The 20,869-nt window shown below is 38.7% G+C and overlaps 1 protein-coding gene across 2 annotated transcripts in view; it reads right to left on the bottom strand.

Moving 5' to 3' along the window:
• Positions 1-4,785: 4,785 nt before the first annotated feature.
• The window catches only part of LOC131226309 (protein BONZAI 3-like), a 37,189-nt gene continuing 21,105 nt past the window's right edge, over positions 4,786-20,869 (bottom strand). For both annotated transcript variants that reach the window (XM_058222115.1, XM_058222116.1), the window contains 14 exons: positions 20,255-20,403; positions 20,107-20,155; positions 19,378-19,434; positions 17,224-17,403; positions 17,000-17,134; positions 16,083-16,144; positions 15,887-15,983; positions 15,688-15,802; positions 14,057-14,133; positions 13,797-13,934; positions 12,449-12,613; positions 12,261-12,374; positions 11,991-12,087; positions 4,786-5,181 (listed from right to left, as the gene is read on the bottom strand). In XM_058222115.1, coding sequence (XP_058078098.1) covers positions 5,015-5,181; positions 11,991-12,087; positions 12,261-12,374; positions 12,449-12,613; positions 13,797-13,934; positions 14,057-14,133; positions 15,688-15,802; positions 15,887-15,983; positions 16,083-16,144; positions 17,000-17,134; positions 17,224-17,403; positions 19,378-19,434; positions 20,107-20,155; positions 20,255-20,403 — 1,602 coding nt within the window. In that variant the 3' untranslated portion in view covers positions 4,786-5,014. The remainder of the gene's footprint in view (positions 5,182-11,990; positions 12,088-12,260; positions 12,375-12,448; positions 12,614-13,796; positions 13,935-14,056; positions 14,134-15,687; positions 15,803-15,886; positions 15,984-16,082; positions 16,145-16,999; positions 17,135-17,223; positions 17,404-19,377; positions 19,435-20,106; positions 20,156-20,254; positions 20,404-20,869) is intronic.

The raw sequence follows: 20,869 nt of genomic DNA, 5'->3' as shown, positions 1-20,869 counted from the left end.
CTCAAGCTCAATCCAATCGAACTGCATGAAAGACCTCTCTTTCACTTGTATCAGGTTTGAACCGAGTTGGCTGGGATGTTTATGTACCAGGTGAAAGTCACTCCTGTCAAGGAGTTCCTGAACAGCCTAAGCTTCAAGATATCTTTATGGGATGCCTCACCACATTGCATGGTGAAATAGTCTAGGTGCTCAATCGTAGAGGTATCCCCTTCTCGAGAGAAAATGGTGAACTCGGGAAACCTAGACCCTCTAGGCAACTCATAATATTGATCGACCCATTCAGGGTAAGGTTTCTTATAAATCGATAGCGTGATTCGTCGGTCGTTTGGTTAGAGCCTGTACTCCTAGATGAGTCATATGGCATTGTCCCATACTTGGCCCTTTAAAAGCCCTGGTGGACAGCCAAACCGACCAGAGGTCACCCCCCATAGTTTAACATAAGGCATCGTCTTGACAACCGATTACCCACCCCCTCCCCCTCCAGGTTATCAGCACCAGCCGAGAATTGCCCCCTGGGTACATAATGAGTTTGGGGTTGTTATATTCCAGCTAGACGTTTGGCCGATTGTTCGGGCTATTTCTTCTCACCACCACTAATGGTGGTATTGGATGGTCTTAGGGTTCAATTTGGCAAGCCCTTGTTGGGAGCTCAGAAGTTGTTCTACCTCCAGCTCCACTGAGTGACTAGGAGCAAGTTGGGTATTCATGTTCGTCGAGAGCTTCTCAAAGAAACTCTTGGTTCATCTCTAAAACATCTCTAGTTACATCCTAGTACCTCTAGCGATCAGCCGCATATTTTGTTCCAATTGGAGGAAGTGTGTAGCAAACTCACCAAATGACGATTAAAAAGACGATCATGCGTCAGTGTCGACAATGGGCTCGAACTGCTAACTCTCGTCATATGGTTTTTCTGCAGTGTCAAGAATAAAACTAGCCTTCTTTGATGTTGGAGGCATATTATTCTATTAAGAAATACTAAAGGCAGCTTATTGGGTCCCACCGGGTGTGCCAAAAAATATGTTTGCGCTATTCAATCAAACACGAGGCCACATGTATTAGCGATGACTCAAGTTTGATTGAACATTGGTTCTCTCATGCTAAGATGGACCGTTTAAGACCGAATTCGATGACTCGGCCGCCCTCTCAACCACAAGTTGGAACAACGATTAGACAATTTCCAAAAGGGCAGGGGTTATTATTTCCTAATATATTCTTTTTGAACTTGTTCTTTCACTAGTAATTGCAGCCTATGTATTTCTCAACGGAACAAAGATAATTAGATTTAAAATAGAAGATGCTAAAAATAATATCTATTTTATTAATTTAAAAGTTTTGTTTAGTACAATCAACGGAGAAATAAATAAACTAGAGAAAAGAAATGAAACGAGAGATAAATACCTAAATCGCCCATATGGACAGACGATACAGGAGAATGGTCAGCATGATATGATCAGGGTTTGATCTTCCAAGTGAGGACTCGATTGACCAAGGATCCGACAACAGAAGGTTGCGAATATTTATTCTACTCCTAAACGTACTGCAGCAATAGTGTTAGACAGTAGCAATTTAAGTAACTTAAAACTTCAAACGTTCTGCAACATGGTTGGATAGAAACAGAGGGACTAAAACTAAGCTAGGATAAATAAATAATTTATTTTTAAGGATAGCATTATGTTGTGTAAACTGATTATGTTTGGCATAGGCTTGGATTTCTTCATCATGTTCTCCTTTTATAGCTTTAGAAGACAACAAAACCCTAGCTGGGTTTCCTTTCCGATCCAGTATTGTTACCAACAACATCGCTCATTTGTTCTCTTATCATCCGCCTAGCTTAGAGATCTTCGAATATCAAAAACTGCTTTTAGATTTCTTGCCAACGTGGCTGTGGAGATCCACAGATCTTACATGATCAGTCTGGCTAGATCCGGATCGAGACTCAATTCATTGATTCCCATCCACTCGGATGTTGGTCCTATTATCGAATCTTCGTAATTGTCGTGAAAGCATCGAACGTTGCTGGAAAGATCACTCATTCCGGAAGGATTGTGAGAGATAATTATTCACATCCACAAGTGTAGGGTCGCGATATAGTAATAACTCAGTGAGATCGAGGTCGAATCCACAAGGACCTGAAAATAACTAGAACTAGAACTACAAGAAGATCTAAATCTAAATCTGGAATAAAATAAAGCAATTGTAAATAATGTTGATTGGAACTATCAATTGAAAGGTGAGAACTAGGGTGTCAAGGATCCACTTGTAGCTATCAGGATGCTACCTCACTTGATTCAAGTAACACAATTGCAATTAGAGTCCTATTCTATCCAATTGGAAGATAAAGCAATTAAATCAAATCTCTGAATTTTTCATTGACCTAATTCTCAATGAAGGAGAATTGTGATGATTGGAATGGATTCCATCACCCTACCATCCACAGGAGACGATTGTGAATAACAGGATTTACCAATCTCACAACCTCAAAACAGGAAAAGAAGATATTCAAAGCTATCACAGCATCTATTGTAATTTGAGTCACAATAAATCATATAAAACCGAAAATATTCCTTTAATATCAAACTAGAAATTAATGATGTTCAACAAAAAAAGAATCAAAGCAAGAAAATCATCCTAATATGCTACAAGCTTCACCTCTTAGCCTTAGATAAGCGGTTTAGCCAACCATACACATTATTGGATCTAAAACCCTAAAAGAAAGCATTAAAAATAGAAAATGAATAAAGAAAAACTCTTAGGAGGTTGCTCCACCCTTTGGCTCTTCTTCTCAAAACCTAATTTATATTTGAAAATCCTTGGAAAACCCATATTTATAGTCTTGCCTGTCTAATTTCGAAAAACCACCTCAAATTTACGCAGTCCGCGTAACTCTGCGTAATGCCTTCGATGTCGTCAAACGTAACTTGGATCCGAAAGTCGCGTCTTTTCACACTGAGTAACTCTTCATGTCATTGAACCTACCTTCAATGTCATCGAACAGTCCTTCGATGTCATCGAAGGACTGTTCCTTGGAAAACCCATATTTATAGCCTTGTTCGTCTAATTTCGAAAAACCACCTCAAATTTACGCAGCCCGCATAACGCCTTCGATGTCATCAAACGTAATTTGAATCTGAAAGTCGCGTCTTTTCGCACTGCGTAACACCTTTCGTACTGAGTAACTCTTCATATCATCGAACCTGCCTTCAATGTCATCGAACAGTCCTTCGATGTCATCGAAGGGTGTTCGATCCATCGAGAATGTATCCAGAGTGTTCCAACGAGTTGCTCCAAAAATCTGCAAAAAGTTCGATATCATCGAACAAGTCTTTGATGTCATTAAGAATTGCATACAATTTGTCTAGCAACCAAACATAATTTTTTATAATTCTTCAATGTCATCGAACTGCCTTCGATGTCATTGATGACTGGCTTCGATGTCATCGAATAGCGGTCGATGACATAGACAGTGTGAATTTCTGCACTTTGCACTTTCGACTTCCTTCTCCACTTGGTTTCCTTGAATCTTGAAATCTTGAAATCTTCAATCTTGGTCTCCTAAGATCCATCACTTTCCTTAGTGATTCTTGAGCATCAAATCTATGCTTTAAACATTCTTTTCAATCCATGCTCTTAAACTCACCTCGCAATACAAACATGTATAACATATACTCATTAAACATTATCACGTTCATAGAACCAAGATATAAATAGGAAGAAATATGCGATATTTGACACTCAACAATAATCATACCGAGTATCTCCAAATTTGTTATAAGATCATTGCCTTGGTAAATCTTTTATATACTAGTCAAGTACACTGCCTCCGTCGCACGTGCCACACAAATTAGGACTATATATCATTCGTCGATGTCGATGTCTTTCTTAGAAGCGTACGTACAGTTTTACAACTCTTTACTTTTAATAGATGACATGCCTACGAACAAGATGAGGGAAAGATAACCTCCAGCGTCAATACAATTTTGTCATTATTAGGTGCATAGTGCTAACACATGACAACATCTTATTAGTCCACGAGGGTGCACCAAAAATAAGTGTAAACATCGACAACACGGGCAAGCCCCATCACAAGGATGAATGGGAAGGGGATGCCAACCATTGGTTTGCATGTGAGGCTCACCAGAGTGAATGGACACTCCAAAAGTCAGCCAGACCCAAAATTCAGGCCGACTACACAGCGCGGACTATGATTTTACACTGGCCACCGCAGTGTGGCCCGAGTTTCTGATCAGGATGATTTTCACACTCATTATGGTCTTGTTTGAACAAATATGCAACCGTAGAAAGGGAAAGAAGAGGAGAGATGATTGCATGGGAGAAATGAAGGGTTCCGATGCATCAGGGCGCCTTGATGCTCCCCACTGGAACAAGCTGGACCCATGCTGCATAAATGAACCAAAATGTTCACCCAATGTACGCGACCACGGAGGTTGGTTGCACCTAAACTCGTCCAAGTTAAGAGGACATTGACATCCAATATCCCACACTGCTTGCTTTCTTTTTCTCTCAACTACCTGTTTTTTAGCCAACTGATTGAAGGTAAGGATCCTCCAAGCTCTGAGATTTTGGGTTGCTTGGAATTGCCTGAAATTCATGGATTTATGGGGGTGAGTTGGGAAATCCAAGGATTTGGCAAATCCCCAACAAAATACAAACAGGGGAGATTAGAAATCCTATGGATTTCACACATCCCTGCCAAATCCTTCGTAGAATGGAAAAAAAAAATAATAATAATAATTTATTTATTTTTTAAAAAAAAAAAGAAAGAAAGAAAAAGACCAAGAGCATTAGCGAAACCACCTACAACGTTAACGAATATGCCATTTCTTAGTTTTAACTGCACAAGAATTTCATTAGCATGATCCTTAAACAATGGAATATATATATATATATATATATAAAGAAAATGAATCTGAGCATGTACACTATCGCCATAGGAGAGTGCTCAAAAAGCACTGCCTCAATGAGACCCTTCGATGGAAATTCTTTGAACCAAGTGTTAATAAGACGAATCTAAATCCAGTGTGCTTGACGATAATGAAACGGATGCTTGGGATGTTTGGGGATCAGCATCGTAACGTGGCTTAATATCCCTATTCCGCATATACCATAAGAACTGCCCGGGCAGCTCTTCCAGGAGTGATTGCACGATCGAGATCTGTCCACCTGTCCATAAAAAGAGGATATCAGCTGCTATAATGAAATTCGGAAGGGCCTGTTTGGATTGGCATGCCCGCATCCAATTGGATGTCAGCCCCTACCCATTTGATTTTGGGTGGGAGATGAAAGGCAAGGGATATAGAAGTCGACACTTCTAATGTTGTTTTCTATCCGACCTGTGACATTTTGGAAAAATCCAAACAACCTACATTTTCAGATTCAAATCCATTCTTGTAAAAATCCTCAAAAGCTTGGTATCCACCCGTCCAAACAGACAATGAATAGAGAAACCAAACTAGGAGACAAGAAAAAGCTAATCTAATTTGCCAGTAGGAATGTAACAAAACAACCACCCCAGAAGCACAAAGGAAATGAAATCAAACACAGTTGAAACATGTATTAGTGAAGGGTGATAGAGGATTGTAATTAGTTTGGTAGTTGACTAGGCAACCATAGAAAGTAGTTCGTCCGATCTCCGGTGTGCACATGGCCCATATGCTGTTTTTGGATGTGCTATAGCTACAAATTGCAAAGGACAAATGCATGCAAATGATAGGGAAACAAAGATGGCCAACTGATTTCAGCTGGAAGAAGTTCATTTTGTTAATCAAGGTGGAAGAAGTTCATTTTGTTAACCAAGGTGATGGAGGTACCTTGATTTTCACGCCATGGCTAGTGCTTGAGCTCATACCAACAAATTAAGGGGGTGGTGGTCAAGCAAGGGTGTGTTCATCAGTAATAAAGTTCTACAAGGAGCTTTTAGCCAAAGAAGAGTGGGACCGACCATCAATTGACAACCTACCTTTTGATTCAATTTCTAGGGTGGCGGGCAAGTCACTAGAGGTACCTTTTTCTGATGCAGAAATAGTGAAAGCGGTATCTAATTTGGGCGGTGATAAAGCCCCCGTCCCGTATCCGATCGCGTTTTATAAAGTTTCGGGAGCTAGTAAAATTTGATGTAATCGGGTTTGAAAACGAATTCCATGATAAAGTATTTCTAGCAGCGGAGCTAGGGGCTACTTTTGTTGCTCTAATACCAAAAAAAAAAAAGAAGGGGCTGAAAGCCTGAGGGACTTCAGCCAATTAGTCTCTTGGGTGGTCCCTACAAAATTATGGCAAAAACATTAGCATCCAGACTTTGAGCAGTTATTGGAGAAGTGATATCCACGTCACAAGGGGCCTTCGTAGATGGGAGACAGAATGTGGACAGTGCTTTGATAGCGCATGAACGTATTTTGATTCTTGTAATAAGAAAGGCATGAGGTAGACAGTATGCAAACTCGATATTGAAAAAGCTTTTGATCATGTTGACTAGGATTTCCTCAACTACATGTTATGTCATTTGGGGTGTGGGGAGAAGTGAAGGTCGTGGATTCATGTTTGTGTTCAATCAGCAAAATTCTCGATTTAAGTAAATGGGTCACCAAATGACTTATTTCAAGTGACCAGAGGGTTGCAAAATGGGGATCCACTTTCACAATATCTTTTCGTGGTAGTCATGGAAGCGTTGAGCGGGATGATTTGAAGAGAATCAGAGCTAGGTTTGGTTCAAGGTTTCCAAGTGGACAATTCTCTATGCGGAAGATACATTGTTTTTTTGTAAGGCCAATGAGCGAAAGGTTGAGAATCTTCGGATGATTCTAGTCTGTTTCGAGGTGGTATTGGGATTGAAGGTAAACATCTGCAAAAGTGAACCATTGGGGATGGGCCTTTCAAGAAAAGAGATAGGATATTTTGTTGGGATCTTTGGGCGTAGAGAGGGCACTTTCCCGACCACATAGTTCGGATTACCACTATGTATTGGAAAGCCGACTAAGCACATCTGGGATTAAGTAATAGAGAAGTTGGAAAGTAAATTATCATGTCTGAAGAGAAGGCACTTGTCTTTAAGTGGGAAGTTAACATTAATTAAGGCAGCTATGCCTAACCTTCGAGTCTACTTCATGTCTTTATTCAAGAATCCAAAAGTAGTGTTGGATAAGTTAGAAAAAAAAAAAATTTAGTGATTTCTTATGGGAAGGATCGAGTGACAAGTACAAATTCAATCTTTTGAAGTGGGAGGAAGCTTGCAAGCCATTTGAACTAGGGGACTGGTCTTCGTGTTTTGGATGAGATGAATCTAGCATTATTGGGTAAGTGGGTTTGGAGGTTTGGGGTAGACAAGGGTTGCTTGCGGAGGGAAGTAGTCAAGAGGAAGTATGGGGTTCAAGAGTGCTAGTGGTGGACAAAGACTCCTCACTATATAAGGCATCGTCCATATGGAAAGTGGTGGCCTTGCTTTAAAAAAGTTTGGGAAGGGTTAGCATTTTCTTTGGGGAATGGTGAGGAGAGAAGATTTTAGGAGGATATTTGATTAGGGGATCAAAGGTTAAGGGAGATTTCTCCCCGTTTGGTGGGGATTTTGCCTGAAGATAATATGGAGATGACAAGATATTTTTCTCTTCAAGGTTAGGATTGTATTTCTGCCTGAATTATTGGGCTAGGAACCCATCAAATGGCTCTAATACCCGTTGCTCAGATGACATGTATGGTTGGAGATTGAGGCAGGACAGCAGTTCAGGTGGCCAACGTGCTACCAATCGGTTCCCTTTGTAATCAAAACCAACAATAGTGAGACTGCATACAAAAGGCAGAAGGGCAAGACAAAAGACATCTTGAAAACTCTAGCATCCACTTACTGGAATAAAATCTAGCGGATGGATGCAATTAAGCAACATAAAGGCTTTAAGTGCACCTTTCGAAGTAGCACCCAAAGGTGAATCAAGTGTCTGTCATATCCCAAACACAAATTTGCATCCCAAAGGCATTGCCAGTATTTGATTTTGGTAGTATTATTAATCAATACTCAGCCCAAAAGTTTGTATAGGGCACTTAGGTTTTCTGTTTCAACAAGTAGGGCACCTGGTTTAGTGATCCAAACCATTGACAGTGGGACCCAACGAGGATGGACCTTGCGCCAAAACACTCACAAACTGGAAGATCCTAGCCATTGAATATTTGGCCTTTGCCTGGTTGAATGTGGACTGTCATTATATTTTCTTTCATGATCGTCTATTTGCTAGCCACCGAGTGATGGGTTGGAACATGAAGATTTATGGCACATGGATCTCCATGGTGGAGCCCATTATATCAACCATGTGGATCACTGAACCATGTCCCTCACCAGCACAAACTGAAAATCCAAGGGAACCAAGAAAAGCTCTTGGATCAAGCTAGTATAATACCTCTTGACTCATCATCACCATCTAAGCCTTATCCCAATTAATTGAAGTTGGTATGGAAGTTATGGCATAAGTTCGACACCGGCTGCCAACCTGACTTAACCCTCCTTTATCTAGGCTTGGGAGCGGCAATGAGAACACAAAACTCCCACAAGCACAATGTAATAGACAACTACATAGGTTGATTACAAATTTACAATCAGTGTTTGTAGCATCACTTTACATGTATCGCGGGCTGGGAATATAGAAACATGTATCGATATCGATGTATTGCTGATACCGAAAAGGTATCGCTGAGGAAACCATTGGGAAAACATGGAGAAAATGGTGGAATTTCTCAATGAAACTTCAGGCGATGTTAAAATACACATATTTGCACATTTAGAATTTGAATAATTGCAAAAGAGACACATAGATAATAAGCTTCCCTTTAATGTCAGCCTGAAAGCATGTAACGCTGCTCTAGCGAAACATGATGGAATTTTTCAATGATACTTCAAGAGATGCTAAAATACACATATTTGCATATTTAAAAATCAAATAGTAGGAAAAAAAGATGTGTATTGGCATATTTAGGAATCAAATTTTTTTAAAAAAAAGTTTCCTTTAATGGGGGCCTAAAAGCATGTATTGCTGACTCAGGGAAATATGGGGAAACATGATGAAAATGGTGGATCCATCCATCCATGTACGCACATACATGACCCATCCATCCATCCAACCATCCAAGCATGCATACATACAATGGTGCATACGTATATACACACACATGCATGATCCATCCATCTATGCGCGCGCGTGCACACACACACACATCCTTCCAACCAACCATCCATACATCCATACATCCATGCATGCATGCATCCATGATCCATCCATGCATACATACATACAAACATACATTTCATCAAACAACCATGCACCCATAAAAAATTTTGAAATGGAATTTTTTTTTAATAAAAAGATTTTTTGCAATATCAATACATTAGCGATGCCTTGGCAATATTATCAAAATATCACCGATATTTGGCGATACAAAATTTACACAGTAAAAACATTGGCAATACGATATCGATACATTGGCAATATTTAGCAATAGAGTCGTGATCTCCTGCGCATTGGTGCGCAAATACTATATGCGCACCTCCTTGTAAAGGGAGAGATAACCGAAAAGACAAGACTCGTGTTAGGATGTGGATTGCCACATAAATTTCCTCGGCTGGGAAGCTATGTGGGGCCCTCAGTGATGTTTATGAGAAATCCAATCCGTCCATTCATTTTTCCAACTTATTTTAGGAGATGAGACAAAAAATGAAGTGGGTCCAAAAGTTAGGTGGGCCATATGAGAGGAAACAGTGGCGATTATACGACAACCATTGAAACATTTGTATGGCCATAGAAGTTTTCTATCGAGCTAAGTTTTTTATATTTTCAGTTCATCCCAGTGGGAATGACCTTATAAAATGTTTGGATGGCATATAAACATCAAGGTGGACCCCAAGGAGGTTTCACTGGTGACATTCTTTTACCACTTTTTCCCCAACATGTGGCCCACTTGAGTTTTAGACTACCTCATATTTTGTCTCATGTCCTAAAATGAGTTGGCAAAACTGATGTACAAGGTGGATTTCTTACAAACATCACCGGTGGCCCCACCTAGCCTTCTAGCAAACAAACTTTGTGCATAAGCTTTTTGGAGGCAATCTGCCTACAGATTCTCTCCACACTGTTAGCGGATTGCATGTTGTAACCTCCTTTGGTGTGTTGACGTAACCAAGTTCTATAGGCACTGCCATCATGTACATGTTATATCCAAACCGTCCATCTATTTTACAAGATAATTTTAGCGCATGAAGCCAAAAATGAGGCACATCCAAAGCTAAAGCGGACTATACCATAGAAAGAAGTGGAGATTGAATGCCTACCATTGAAAACTTCTTACGGGCCATAAAAGCTTTCGATCAGGCTTATAATTGTGTTTTCCCTTCATTCAAGTCTGTGTGACTTTATGATTTATTTGGTGTAGTCCACTTGAGCTTTGGATCTGTCCCATTTTTGGGCTCATGTGCTAAAATGATCTCGCCAAATGGATGGACGGTTTGTATATAACACATACATGATGGTGGGGCCCATAGAACTTAGTGACGGCAACACACCAAGGAGGTTCAATGGTGTGGCACACCACACAATCAACTTTCATTTGGGAGTTGATTAGGTGCTGCACCAGCCTCACCTAAGACGGTGTAACCCTTATTGTGGGGCCCATCTTGATGCATGTATTCTATATCCATGTTGTCCATCCATTTTTCCATATTATTTTAGGGCATGAGCAGAAAAATGAAGCAGATCTAAATGTCAAGTGAACTGTACCACAGGAAACAATGGTGATTGGCTATTAAAAACTTATTATGGACCACAATTTTTGGATCAGGTTGATATTTGTTTTTTCACCTCATCAATAGGTTGGCAAATAAACATTATGGTGGGCCCTAGGAAGTCTTTAATAGTGGAGCATTCAATCACCATTGTTTCTTATGGTATGGTCCATAAGAAACAATGGTGATTGAATGTCATCCATTTTTGGGCTCATGCCCTAAAATGATCTAGAAAAACGTGTGAACGGCTTACATGTTGAATAAATACATCAAGGTGGGCTCCATAGTAAGGGTCGCACTCTCTTCGATATGGCTGAAGCCGCAACAAATCCACTCCCCTTCCAATTGAGGGAGGGAACCTCGATGCAGATTGTCTTCAAAAGGCTTTCCCACGCACTGGAAAGCTAGGTGGGGCCCACCGTGATGTTTGTAAGAAATCCACCTAGTCCATCCATTTTGACAACTCATTTTAGGACATGACACAAAATATAAGGCGGATCCAAAACTCAAGTAGGGCGCACCACAAGAAAAAGTGGTGAAAAAAAAATGCTTACTATTGAAACATTCCCAGGTCCACCTTGATGTTTATATGCCATCCAAACCATTTATAAAGTCATTACCATGGGGATGAACTGAGAATATAAAAAACGTATCCTATGGAAGTCTTTTATGGCCATATGAATGTTTCAACGTTGGTGGTTTAATCCCTACTGTTTCCTCTTGTATGGCCCACCTGAGTTTTTGGATCTGCCTCATTTTTCTGTCTACTCTACTAAAATAATCTAGAGAAATGGATGGACAGGTTGGATTTCTCACAAACATCACAGAGGGACCCACTTAGCTTCCCAGTGAACTAACTACCCGCGTCCCAACACAGGAGATCTTCGGGAGTCTTCTCTCTCCCATTATGAGGAGGTGCGCAAATAGTCTTTGCACACCAGTTCCCAGGAGACCATGACTCCTTAGCAATATATCAATGATATATCGCTGATACCCGGAATTTCTAATACTATCAGTGTTATCGTTATCACCAAGCTGGCGATACTGATAATATTGTTGACACTTGGAAAATTGATTACAATCAAGCATCATCTAACAGTCTACTACATAGGTTGATTACAATGAACGAGTTAGTATCCCTTGACGATAACTGAAATTGAAATGCAGGATCTAGTTTAATTGACAGAAAAGGAGAAGAAAAGCATTCCAAGATACTCACTGTGCACTTCACGCATTGGAACAAACTGTACAATATCACGTGTAGCTACGCGCCCCGTCGAACTTTCTAACCGTTGTCCATTATCCGCATCCAGGATCTGCTCAACAATAAAAGCTTAGCCAATAATGGATAAATTACAGAAAGGGTGGATAACAAGACCCATGACACGATCCATATGATTATAGCAACATACAAAAACCACAGTAAATTTTGAAAAAAAAAAAAACACAATTGCTAATACAAACAGATTGGAAAAGACAGTAGCACTACCTCCATATCTTTGAAATCAGCGCCTCCTACTCCAACTACAAGGATTGATAACGGTAAATCAGATGCCCTCACGAGAGCATCTTTGGTTTCCTGAAGATCAGTGATAACTCCATCCTAGAAAAGATTTAGGATTATTACCAAGAAGACAGAAAAAAAAAATGCAGGAGTACAAGATTTCTGCTCTTTACCGTAATTATAAGCAAGATGAAGTACTTGGTCTGATCATAGGAGAGTGCATTGCTAGCCATTTTTGCAGCCTTGTTAATCACTTGCCCAAACAAAGTTGGCCCAGCAAGAGAAATGTTATGAAGAGCACTTGTATATGCTGACATTATACCTTCTATTCCTTCAACCTGTAACAGAAGGGAACGTGCTGTTAATCACAACCATTCAATTAAAACCACAAGAACAATTCTGACAAATGCCAACTTTAGTATTTGGATCCAGCAGTTCTTATGGGAGGCATGGATATGGTCAGATCTAAATCTGAAGCTTTTGCCTACCCAAGTCTAAACAATTATGTCATAAAAATTATTTATGAGGCCAAGTTTCCTATACGATGCGAATTGGGAACTTAACCTATTTGATACATACATAATCTGTACATGTGGGGCCCATGGTTGGTTTATCCAATCCAATGATTTGATATCTCCCATCAAGGATTAACGAAGCCTTCATTTGATCAACTCTAACTTTTAGATGGTTAAAAAAATGAACCAACAGTCCACATTCAATGGAGAAAAGACCAAAGATATGATAGCTTGCATCTCCCAATTTGGGGGTTTTTTTAAGCATAGTTCATCCGTGATGGGTGACATCAGATCAATGGCTTGGATAAACCGACCATGGGCCCCACATGTACAAGTTAGGTATCAAACAGGGAAGTTCCCTATTTGCATTGAATAGGAAATTCGGTATTTCTTTTAGTAGAAAGAAATATAATGTACTCATTTCCCGAAATGAATTGCATAGTTTTCAACCCTTGTTAGCACTTTATTACATCACATCAGCTCAAAAAGAAGAAGAAGAAGAAGAAGAAGTGGCAGATAGTGGTCACTCATTCAAATATCATCCAATGTTGAGTCAACTCATTGATTCAGTATCTGTCCTTGAGGAGACAATTAAGATGCCCAATTCAGAAAAGAGGGGTAAGGACACATTTGATTCGGATGCAAATAAACGTTTTTTGCTTGACTTAAAAATCAGAAACATAGTTTCTATAATTAAATCTCATTTGTTGATTTACAATTCTGCGATGTTTTTCAATCTATTTCTGGACTGTGCTGGATCTATCTGGGGATTCATCAGAGAGAAAACCATATTGGAATCATTGATCAGCTATTTGCATTAGGTGTTTTCTTCATAAAGCAATTGCTCATCATTGCTTCGAAGTCATCTCTGGGATTGAACATCTCATAGAGATTGAAATATTTGGGTTATTAAGGTGAAAGAATCAGCAATTTGAACAGATAAGGTATCAAAGGCAATTCAGCATTGGCACAACAAGAAAGTAAACATAGCTTCACTTCTACATACCTCTGACTCATTAGCCCTTCCATTCAAATTAAAACAATGAGATACTGGCCCATCAATGGGCCTTCCTCCAAAACCCCATGCAGAAAAATGTCTATCTGAATCGTAAAATTGTATGACCTCTCCAACTTCTAATATGGCCTGTCAAAAAGCAATAAACGGATCATATGAATTCAAATGCATCCTCCTTCTAGGAAAGTTTCTGAAACTGAAGCAAACACAGAATGTTTGACAAAACCGGTAACAAAGATGCAAGTTCTCACCTGCTGGTAAGCATTTAATCGGCCTGAAGGATCGATATAATGCAAGGAATCAGGGAGTCGAGGATTTCCATTTGAAGCTGGATAACGAGGGTCACTTTAGAGCATTTATAAAAAGAAGTTTCGCTACAAGATCGCTAACTGAAATAGACAAGAGGAATTATAGGGTCCTGAGTATCAGCAAATGCACTCTTTTTATGCTTAGGATTTCGCACATGTTGGCCTGTAACTTGGTGACCCAGACCATGCATAGGGCAGCCCAAAAAACATCCTAGATTGGATAATGGTAGTAAAAAAAAAAAACACAGCAAAGGTCCACATTCATTAGAGAATAGGCCACACATTGAAGGGTTGGGAAATTCTAATGTGGAAAACTTTTGGGCATCCATTATCCATGTTGGGGACAATTTAGATCAACAGTTTGGATCACCGATGCGGACACTAGGCCATTCAAAGTATATCAATGCAGGAGGCGTGCGTTACCCGTGTCAATGTGGTTAGATGACAGGTATTGGTCGAGTCTCTAGAGGTTGAAGACCTTACAAATGTGTTCGTGAAATGTGTAAGTTGCTTAAAGGAAACATTTGGACCGTTGGATCGTGAGGATGGTGTGATCGGGACTGTTGGATCATCATGGCCCACCTTCATTGCGCCACATTCACGACGCTATCGTCGAGGCCCATTGAGCATCTTGAATTTGAATTTAGTTTATGAACATTTGAGTTATTTAAGTTTTGAGACAGTTTGCGCACAATTTTTGTACGAATTTCTTTTTTTAAAAAACTTTTTTCAGTAGGGGTATTTTGGTAATTTCATGTAATTACAAATTTATAAGGGTGTTTTACCCTAAACCTAAAGGATGCTATGTTATGTTTTTTTAAATAATAATAATAATAATAAAAAAGAGGGAGAGCTTTTGCTTCTGACAATTTCGCCTTCGACTTCCAGTGATTGGAAGGGGGCGTGAGACCCAGGGAAGTGATTTCTCATCCTCTACTTCTCTCTCTTTCTTTCTTTTCTCTAGGTACTCTTTTTTTTAACCATATTTTCTTCTTTTTCTCCTAAAATCTTTAGATTTAGAAGCCAATCATGTTTCTTTTTTATCTAAATCATTATTAGATCTTAAAAGATTTTCATCCCCACATTTACATATTTTGACATTCTTCAAATCCCATCGCCCAAAGCCTAAATTTGAAGAACCATTAATTTTTTTCTGAATTTTTCAGATTTCCCAATCCAAAAAATTCCTATTTTTTGGATTAGAAAATCCACTTGGATCGTTAGATGGACCTATTGCAAGACGAAAGTTCTATCTTTCGCCGGATCCGACTAATTTCAGATTTTAAGATTCAATACTTTGTGTTTGTGATGGATGGCCATAATCATTGATGCATTAACCTTATTTATTTCTTGTGTTTATGATGTATAAGGCTGAATTTTTTATTTGTTTTTAAAGATTGCATAAATCTGCCCCTTTCAAATACCACATTTGTTTAAGATTGGATTAGGCCGTCCTACATCAATCACCCAACCATGGCCCCACATGTATAGAATCCTGCACCAGTGAACTATGTTTGCTGAAGCACAGGACCCCATAATTCCTCAACAAATTGAAAGTTGCATGACAAATATACCAGTGAAATCAATGGCAACCATGAAATTGAGCTCAAATCCACTAGAAATATAATCCAAAAAACTATATTGCACATCTTCACAAAACTTATCCACAAAGAGCTGACCCTTCAGCATCTGCGCAGGAATTTATTAACAAAAATGGTGAGTGCTTATTGAAGAACCACTTAAATTTTCTGTTACATGGATTCAAAGAATGACCTTTTTATGGTCCTGAACAGAAGACGCTGAATAAAAATGTGCTCCAGTTTTCTCGTTATGAAGTTTCTCCAATTCTGCCAGGGTTTTCTGAAGTTTCCTGTTGAAAAAATCAATCAATACAATCCAGAATCAAAGTCCTGGCACAAGCTACTGGAAACATAAAGGAAATAATTTACGTGAAGCATTCATCAGTTACCCTATACGTCCGTGCCTGCCATTGCTATTGAAATCAAAACACTCAATAACCAGCGGATTATCCTGAATGAAATTTAAATATCATTAGGAATCAGTATATAGAAATAACTCCTATTACATTTGTGTGGCCAAAGAAATAACTTCTATAACTTTCTTCTTCTTTTTTCTTTTTTGTTTTGAAGATAACAAATTTTCATTAAACAAAAAGCCATTATATGGTGCTTGATCAGAAATAGAAGGCATCCTTTTGTTCAACCAAGAAATCATACATGTGGGGAATATTTTGAGTAAAAGCCATAGATAAGGTGGATCCCACCACATGATGGACCATGTGTCAATGTCTCCCCTATTAGATGATCCTATCTAACCAACGGATAATTACACCCAACAACAACATTTAATAGGGTCCATTGGATGATCAGGATATTATGTCCACCGTGGGCCTGACGTATAACGAGTTGGATCACCAAAGGGAGGGTGGGTCTGACAGAAAGCATGTTGGGTTCACCAAATGTTTGATCAAGCATTGTCTATTTTCCTGTGTTACGAATTACAATACAAGGTGTGCTTTCTTTACCACCCAGGTAATTAAATGTCACAGAAAAGCAACATGCTTGCCTTGCTTCCAAATTTCTGCATTGTCAGAGGCAACGGCTTCCGAGTTGGATTCTAATTGTTATTCACCACACCCAACATTGACATTTAATGGGGCCCGTTGGATGATCGGGATATTGCGTCCACCGTGAGCCTGCCATGTAACAAGTTGGATTACCAAAGTGTGGGTCCAAGTCCAACATAAAGTATGTTGGATTCACCAAATGCTCGATCAAGCATTATTTATTTTCCTGTGTTACCATACAAGTTGTGCTTTCTTTACTGCCCATGTAATTAAATGCCACAGAAAAGCAACATGCTTGCCTTGCTTCCAAATTGCTGCATTGTCAGAAGCAAAGGCTTCCAAGTTGGATTTAAATTGTTATTTGCCACTTCTGTCTTGCAAATTGGAACAGAACCACCACTCTCCACAACCCTAGATATTATAAGGAAAGGGTCCTACATGAAGAAAAGGCACAAAGTCAAGATCTCATCCATTAGTGGATACTATAACTTCCAAAGAAAGCAAATAGCCTAAGAATGCATACACTTTTAGAAAAGAGGTCCTTGTTCTCTAGATTAGAACATCGGAGTATCATCTCCACATATGTTCTCGAAGCAACAGTTTCTTCTGCATGGACAGTGATCGTGCCCATGTTCTTCATCCCTTTTTGCCCATCTCTGCCTTGAAGAGGTAGAGTCAAACTCTTACTATGCTTGGTAACTATCTGTTTCAGAAGGAAAGCAATACAATTATACAATAAGCATGCCTAAGTGACAAATCTTGATCTCAGCAATTTCTCGGCCGCCCTGGAATTATTCGGGAGATTTTCAGATTATGATGTTTTTCTTACGATTAAAAATCTCACCGAAAATAAATTATTTAAAAATATTTAATATAATTTATTCAAAGAAAAAATATAAAATATATTATTTTTTCTAAATAAATTTCCATCAAATCGTGATAATTTCACAATAAATTAAAAACTGCCTAGATTTTGAAAATCTCATGATAATATCAAAATTATTTGCTATAAATTATTTAATGTAGAAGTAAAAAAATGGATTATTTTACTTCTAAATAAATTTCCATCAAATAACAATAATTTTACAATAAAATTGCAATAAATTAAAAAATGCTGAGATTTTGAAAATCTCATGATAATATCATTTTAGTCAAAATTCCACGATAATATCGCTAAATTTTCAAGATATTGCCCATATTTGTCACAGCGTAAGCATGATACTTCATAGAAATTTTCTCCACATGCATCTAGTTTAAAGGCCTTAAGGCAAGCGGCAAGTAGTGAACAACATGATGCAATTTGAATGCCACTAGAAAAAATAATAAAGTTTAATATATATCAGGCCCTCTAATCTGTCCAGAGGACCTATCTGCAGATTTTATCAAATTTTGGGGGGCCTATAGTTGCAACTAGATGGCCCAAATAGCAGATAGATCATTTTGTGACCCACAAGTGGCCCCACACGTGCCCAGTCATGACTCTAGGCTTCTAAGGTCCAGTTGATTGAGCTCTAGAGTCCTTTATTTTCTTTGTTTATTTACATAGGCAACAAGTAAATGAGCAACGTTTCTTTTCTCCTTTTGTTACCAAAATCAGCAGGTAGTAATTGGAATGAGTTTCTTTTAGATAGTTATGTAAGCATCTACATAGGCCATGTGTATGAAACAAAATCCAAATATTGAATTGAAAGAAAAGGTTATTTGGTTCCTGTGATTAGAAATCCCAAGCTAGAAGCTTCTAGAATTCTAGATGTTGGACTCCCTCTAATATTTAAAAGAGACTCCTCCAGTCTATTCTTTATTGTGGTGAGACTCCACAAAACGTACCCTTTTCTACCTCTTTTTACCTTTTCCTTCTCTTTTTCTATTCTCTGCTTCCTATGCTATTCTACACCGTGTATGAGATTGTTAGAGATTGTCAATGTCCAAGACCTATATCTCTGGGGTACAGGTACATCATCATTTTCTGATTGAAAAGTGAATCTAGGGCTGCAACTTGGATGACCTGATTCCGATTAACCCAAGGTTGGGTCGGGCTGGGTCGGGTTATCAATGTCCTAGGGTTGGGTTCAGGTTGGAAAACGGCAAGCAAATTTGAAATCGGGCAGGGTTCAGTTTGAGCAAATTCAGGTCAGGTTAGGTGGGGTTGGGAATGGTCACATGTACTTGGGTCGGGTGGGGTCGGGTCATGTCAGGTTGGGCTGAGTATAGAGGAATTCAGGTTGGGTTCGGGTTGGGCACCGCTGGTTGAAATTTGGGCCAGGTTACAGGTGGGGTCCTCCTCAGGTAGGGTTGGGCTCAGGTTGAACCTCAACCCGACCAAGTTACACCCTTAAGTGAATCTGAACAAAATTTCTGATTGTATTTTTCATCAGTTAATTTGAGTGAAAATGCGCTTTTAGATGTGTTCCTGAAAGGTTAAGAATTTGGAAGCATGCATCTGCAAATCCTTTTTACAGATAGGTTACTGAATCTGTACATATTGCAAGTGCAAGACACAACAAAGGTGATGCAGAGACTGCATGCTGGAATGTCTCTTGGAGACAAACAAGGGCAAAAACAATGCTAGGATGCACATGTGTGTTTCGGTGCTTATGATCCCTAACATAAACCCCATCTCAAAATAAACTCAAATCAAAACACGAAACCTCATGGATGATCATTGATGAAGTTATACCTCTGACAGAACACAACTAGCTTCACCAAGAAATTCCTGCTCACTTAACTTCAGCATCTGCAAGAGTCGATTACATCAAGTTAGGACTATTTAATGGAAATAAAGAAAAATGACAGTACTATTGACACAGATGAAGATATTGCAACAGTGTCATTAAACCTAGATAATGGAAACATATTAGACCCAGCTCTGTACAGTTATATAATCATCATAGCATTCTCCCAGCTCTGTACAGTTATATGATAAAATAGATTCATGAAATCATAAGTTCAAGGAAAACTTATGTGGATGACTAAAAATATTTTTATTTGGAAATTTTAAAGTATATGATACATTTTATAACTATTCTAAGAGAGTAAATACTTTCAAATACATTTTTTTAATAAATGCATTAGACGCTATCAAACACATTATTTAAAGAAATTTATATATGTATGTGTGTGTGTGTGTGTGTGTGTGTGTATGCGTTAGATGCTGCCAAACACGTTATTTAAAGAAAAGCTTATATGCAAGATACATATTCCTTTAAGCTTCCCTGGCTCCTTCCCTACCTGAAATACAGTAGGATTTTCAGATATTTTACTGGCAGTCGATTTTCAAGTTAGAGGAAGAAACAAAGACGGATGTTAGTTGGCAGCTATCTCATGAATCCCAAGCCATAGAAAGTTTAATTCATTGCAATAGAACTATAAAATCATGATAAAATCATAAGGATGAACTATAGGATACCTTCACGGGGATATTATGATATATAGTGTCAACATCATACACTTGAAACCTGAAATGCAAGGTATGAATATTATATGAGTGAAGTGAAGAAACACAAACGAAGATAGCCAAACAAGAAGTTGCATTTAGGGGACCATGAGACGCTTACACCAATGGCTGAACAATCTCAAAGTGATAAGCAATTGTAAGCTTTGAAATCCAAACAGGATCTAACGTATTCATTATCACTTCTGTACGGCCAAGTTCTTCAAGTGTGCCATCTCTTTTCTTTGCATACATTACCGCCATGGGATCACTCTATAAAAATAAAATCACACATTGTGATGAGAAAGTTTATGCACTGTATCCATGTGATATTGACACTACGTGTATCAAAGAAACAAGATATATCACAAGTTCTAGCAATAGATTCTTAGAAAATTTTCATCACAAAGTTAAAGCACAATTTTGTTGGCTATTAATCATCTACACTACCTTTGAAAATATATCCTCCACAATAAGATGGTAATATGTACTGGACAATTGCAGGGCTAACTGCTTGTATGATTCATTGTTGAGAAAACTGAAGGTAGGAAACATGATGCAAGACTGAACATTTTGAAAATTGCATTACTAGTTGAAAGTATCCATACATCGCACCATTTTAAGTGAATCAAGCTTTCGTGCTAAATACAAATGTACTAGGATGTTAACTTCTCTGAATGTACATAGAAATGGAAGCTCATTAACAAAAGAGCATGATGTAGAATGATGGAAACTATCC

The sequence above is a fragment of the Magnolia sinica genome, chromosome 14 (assembly GCF_029962835.1).
Source record: "Magnolia sinica isolate HGM2019 chromosome 14, MsV1, whole genome shotgun sequence".
Taxonomy (NCBI): Eukaryota; Viridiplantae; Streptophyta; class Magnoliopsida; order Magnoliales; family Magnoliaceae; genus Magnolia; species Magnolia sinica.
This window is presented reverse-complemented; position numbering and strand designations above follow the sequence as displayed.